This window comes from Myotis daubentonii, chromosome 20 (genome assembly GCF_963259705.1).
Source record: "Myotis daubentonii chromosome 20, mMyoDau2.1, whole genome shotgun sequence".
Classification (NCBI taxonomy): Eukaryota; Metazoa; Chordata; class Mammalia; order Chiroptera; family Vespertilionidae; genus Myotis; species Myotis daubentonii.
Window position 1 is genome coordinate 3,455,862 of NC_081859.1, and position 5,000 is coordinate 3,460,861.

The window sequence follows — 5,000 nt, forward strand, 5'->3', positions numbered from 1 at the left end:
AACCACGGCTGCTGGGATAGTGGACGTAAACTTTGATTTCTGTTTCCTTATTTTTATGGTTTACTTTAATATGTTTAATATTAAAACACAACATATTTCTTGGTGGGAGAGGTTGTAAGAAATATTAAAATATCAAAAGGCAAAAAAAGCCCCGGCCGGTGTGGCTCAGTGGATAGAGCGTCAACCTGCGGACTGAAGGGTCCCGGGTTCAATTCCCGTCAAGGGCACATGCCCGGGTTCAATAAAAAAATATATATATTTTTTAAAAAAGGCAAAAAAGAATCACTTGTCATCCCTCCCACCGAAGCCGTCCTGGGGACTTATCACTCTAACCTCCTTAGCTTGTCCTTTCGCCCTTCGTGTTTTCATTTTCCCTGGCTCAGCTGACCCTGGTGACATGTGACACATTGGCATCGGCTGCAAAGCTCCAGGCCCCTCTGCTTCCCAGCTGGTGCCCTGGCAGCCTGGTACTTTGCAGACCCAGGGAAAAGCCTGCAGCTATTTTAGTTTATTTTAAATGTATTTTTATTGATGTCAGAGAGGAAGGGAGAGGGAGAGAGAGAGAAACATCAATGAAGAGAGAGAATCATGGATCGGCTGCCTCCTGCACGCCCCACACTGGGGATTGAGCCCACAACCCGGGCATGTGCCCTGACCTCCTGGTTCATAGGTTGATGCTCAACCACTGAGCCACGCCGGCCGAGCTACTCTCCTCCCTCCAGACACTGCCTTGCTGGGGGCTCCCAGCACACGCGCCATCCTTTCTGAAGCGCTCCCATGGCCTTCCCTTCCCCCCCCCCCCCCCCGGCTCCCCCACCCCCAGTCTGGGCGCCCCTCTATCCCAGCCCGGCACCGAAGAGCGCTTCTTTGCGCCACCATCACGGGCACGAAGCCAGAGGCTTTCCAATGGAGAAGGGAAGGGGTCGTCTGCACTCACAGGCGAAAACGGGTTCGTTAAACGCAAAACACAACCCTTTGGGTCTGGGGAACGCGGAGACGCCTGCGGGGCGTGGAGCAGCGAGCCCTGCGGACGGGACGCCTCTCGGGCTCAGCACCACGGCCAGCGCCCGGGCCTGGGCGAGCCGCGCGCTGCGTTGGGGAGGGCGCTCGGCGCGCAGCGCTCGCCCGGGTCAGTGGGGCCCGACGCGCCCGCCAGTTTGGAGCATGGATGGGATCCAGAGGGGAAATCGTGACCCCGGGGAGACTTAACTAAGGTCTGGTAAGGGGCGCACTTAGTAATTGTGGAACGTGACGCAAGAAAAGGGGGTCCCTCTTGGCGCCCCCCAGCCGCCCCCCACCCCGGCCCATCAACACGACAAAGAACTCGACGCAGCATAACAGAGTGGCTGTGTTTAATGCTTCAAGTGTTGCTTTTCCTTCCACAGGGCTTTGTTTGAAAAATAACAAAATGAGGTAAATAAGTTAATGTCTGTACACGGTATAAACACTGTGTCGGTTTGCGGCGGCCGCGACGGCAGCGGCTGGAGACAAAGTTGCCGCCGCGGTGGCCGCTGCGCAGCGGTGTCGTCCTGAGGAGAAGGGGCGCGCCGGGGGCGCGCGGGGCCTAGAAGCATTTGCGGTGCACGATGGACGGGCCCGCCTCGTCGTACTCCTGCTTGGTGATCCACATCTGCTGGAAGGTGGACAGCGAGGCCAGGATGGAGCCGCCGATCCACACGGAGTACTTGCGCTCGGGCGGGGCGATGATCTGCAAAGACAGGGGCGCGTCAGGTCTGGGGGCGGCCCGGGACCCGCGGGCGGGAGGCAGGGGCGCGGGCGGCCGCGGCCGCTCACCTTGATCTTCATGGTGCTGGGGGCCAGCGCCGTGATCTCCTTCTGCATGCGGTCAGCGATACCCGGGTACATGGTGGTGCCCCCCGACATGACGTTGTTGGCGTACAGGTCCTTGCGGATGTCGATGTCGCACTTCATGATGCTATTGTAGGTGGTCTCGTGGATGCCCGCCGACTCCATGCCTGGGGGGCGCGCGGGGGAGCGTGAGCGGGGGCGGGGAGGTGGTGGGACCCGCGCGCGCGCCCCGGGGACGGGCGGGGACGGGCCGGCCGGGTTGGGCCGGGCAGGATTGGGCCGGGCCGGGCCCAGGAGGGGGGCTCACCGATGAAGGACGGCTGGAAGAGCGTCTCCGGGCAGCGGAAGCGCTCGTTGCCGATGGTGATCACCTGCCCGTCGGGCAGCTCGTAGCTCTTCTCCAGGGAGGAGGAGGAGGCGGCCGTGGCCATCTCGTTCTCGAAGTCCAGGGCCACGTAGCACAGCTTCTCCTTGATGTCGCGCACGATCTCACGCTCGGCTGCGGGGGACCAGGGCCGGAGGGGAGCCGTCAGCGCGGGAGCCCGGGACCCGCGCGCCGCCCGCCCTGCGCGCCCGCCCGCCCCGTCCGCCCAGGATGCCCGGCCGCCGCGCACCGGTGGTCACGAAGGAGTAGCCACGCTCGGTGAGAATCTTCATCAGGTAGTCGGTGAGGTCGCGGCCCGCCAGGTCCAGGCGCATGATGGCGTGCGGGAGCGCGTAACCCTCATAGATGGGCACGTTGTGGGTGACGCCGTCGCCGGAGTCCAGGACGATGCCTGCGGGGGCGGGGCAGGGTGAGCGGGGCGGCCCGTGGGAGGGAGTGAGGCCGGCGGCCCCGTGCGCTCCGGCTGCGGCTGCGGGGAGGGCGCGCACTGGGGGGCGGGGGGCGGGCACTCACCGGTCGTACGGCCGGAGGCGTAGAGGGACAGCACGGCCTGGATGGCCACGTACATGGCGGGCACGTTGAAGGTCTCAAACATGATCTGGGTCATCTTCTCCCGGTTGGCCTTGGGGTTCAGGGGCGCCTCGGTGAGCAGCGTGGGGTGCTCCTCGGGGGCCACGCGCAGCTCATTGTAGAAGGTGTGGTGCCAGATCTTCTCCATGTCGTCCCAGTTGGTGATGATGCCGTGCTCGATGGGGTACTTGAGGGTCAGGATACCCCTCTTGCTCTGCGCCTCGTCGCCCACGTAGCTGTCCTTCTGCCCCATGCCCACCATGACGCCCTGCGGAGTGGAGACACGAGCGCTCAGCGCCCCGTCGCCTGGGCCCCCGGGCGGTGCGCGCGCGCGGCTGGGCCCCCGCGGGGACCCCGGCCCAGCCCCCTCCGACGAGGCGCAGCCTGACCTGGTGGCGCGGGCGGCCCACGATGGAGGGGAACACGGCCCTGGGCGCGTCGTCGCCGGCGAAGCCAGCTTTCACCAGGCCGGAGCCGTTGTCGCACACGAGGGCGGTGGTCTCGTCTTCGTCGCACATGGTGTTTGGTTTCTGCGAGGACAGAAGGGCCGCGGAGATGCAGGGCCCGTGGATTCAGGAGGCCCCGCCGCCTGCCCGCCCGCCCGAGCGCCCTGCGGCCGGAGGGACCGATGGACAAGCCCAGCCCCCCCTCCCCCCCCCCCCCCCCCCCCGCGCGCTTCAAACCAGGGGAACCGGGCAGGGACGGCCTCCGGCTGCGCTCCCCCGGCCCGGGCTGCGCTGAGCCTGGGAGAGGGACTCAGGTGGAGCCCACACTGGGAATCTCTCCAGCCCGAGCCCCGAGGCGCACAGCGTCCCCGGAGACCCTGTGCCTTCGCTGCGGGGCCGGAGCCGGGCGCCAGCGCCCACCCGCTCCAGGCCGGGCCGCACCCCGCGAGCATGAGGCCCGATACCCACTCGCCGGGCGCGGGTGAGGGCGGAGGGAGCTGGTGGGAAGGGCCGCGTTGCCCGGTCCCGGGAGGAACGGCCCCGCACGTTCCAGACTCAGCACCGAGCGCACTTCGCCTCCTGGGAGCCGAGCCGGGGAGTCCAGGCCTGGCTGCCCCCTGGCTCTGGCGCTCGGTTGGGAGGAAGTTGCTTTGGGGACGTTGAGACAAAACTTTTCATGCGCCCGGGCGCACGCTAAAGCCGGGCGGAGCGGCCGGCAGGGGGATGGATCTGCAGACTTTGGAGACATTATGCAAAGGCCGATTGATTGTCTCGCGTCTCCTCTTTAGACCAGGAGCGCGTGGCTCCGGGGCCGAGGCGCAGGGCGCGCGGCGTGGGGCTGATCCATGAGTGGGTGGGGCCTGTCCCTCGGTCCCCTTCCTGCTCCTGCCCTACCTGGTGGCTACACCTGTCGCTCTCCGGCTGGGGCCCTGGTTGCCACGGAGGGAAGCGAGGCTTCTCGGGGCGCTGTCCGCTGCGGTGGCCGAGGGCGCCCCCACTCAGGGCTTATATAGCCCGTGGGCGCTCCCCTCCCTCCCCGGCGCCGCCCGCAGGAATGTCTCTCCCCTTCTCGAGCCATATTTGGGTGTTGGGCACTGAGACCCTCCCTCGGCCAGTTCGCGGCCTGGGCCCCCGCCCGGGTCCCCTGCGCTGCCCATAGAAGGAGCGGCCTGGCCCACGCCCAGGTCCCGCGGGCCGGCCGTATATGGAGTGTCTCCCAGGCCCGGCGGCCCCTCCCGACCAGGCCCAGTGGCCCGCGGGAGGGGCCAGGGTGGAGCGAGGGTCACCGCCTGCCTGTGGCTGCACCTGTCCTGCCCAAGGCCTCCCGCCCCGTCCACTCTGCGCGCACTGGGCTGCGCACTGGGCCCTCCGGACGGCGGCTCCTACATTTCTCCCCTTTGCGTTCCTTCCTCAGCCCCCAAACCTCCCCAGCGTCTACAGGGAGCAGGGAGCCGTGTCCCAGGGGGTCGGGGCTGGGGGTGCTGAGAAGATGGGAGAAGGAGTGACACCCGGTGTGTCCCCATCCCAGGCAGGGAAGGGAGGCGACCCCTCCACGGGGATCTTCATGCTGCATCTCCACCCCTGAGTGCCCCAATTCAGGGGGCAGATCTAAGAGATCTAAGCTGGCCCCCACCCCCGCCCCCACCGCTGAGAGGGCCGCCGGCAGCTGCCCTGGGCAGACAGCTGGCATCGGGCACTGAGGTTGAGGAGGGTGGGGCGGGGTGGGGTGGAGGCGCGGGCTCCCGGGGACGGGTCCAGCCAGCAGGTCGGGGCACCAAGCCGGGCACCCA

At 66.8% G+C, this 5,000-nt stretch overlaps 1 protein-coding gene across 1 annotated transcript; it reads right to left on the reverse strand.

The window, feature by feature from the left end:
• Positions 1 to 1,335: 1,335 nt before the first annotated feature.
• On the reverse strand, positions 1,336 to 4,261 carry ACTA1 (actin alpha 1, skeletal muscle). Its single transcript, XM_059677854.1, has 7 exons — positions 4,105 to 4,261; positions 3,154 to 3,294; positions 2,708 to 3,032; positions 2,424 to 2,585; positions 2,117 to 2,308; positions 1,795 to 1,976; positions 1,336 to 1,708 (listed from the first exon to the last, which is right to left on the reverse strand). The coding sequence occupies exons 2-7, from the start codon at positions 3,280 to 3,282 to the stop codon at positions 1,565 to 1,567; spliced, it is 1,134 nt and encodes a 377-aa protein (XP_059533837.1). The 5' UTR covers positions 3,283 to 3,294; positions 4,105 to 4,261; the 3' UTR covers positions 1,336 to 1,564.
• Between the last annotated feature and the right edge of the window lie 739 nt (positions 4,262 to 5,000).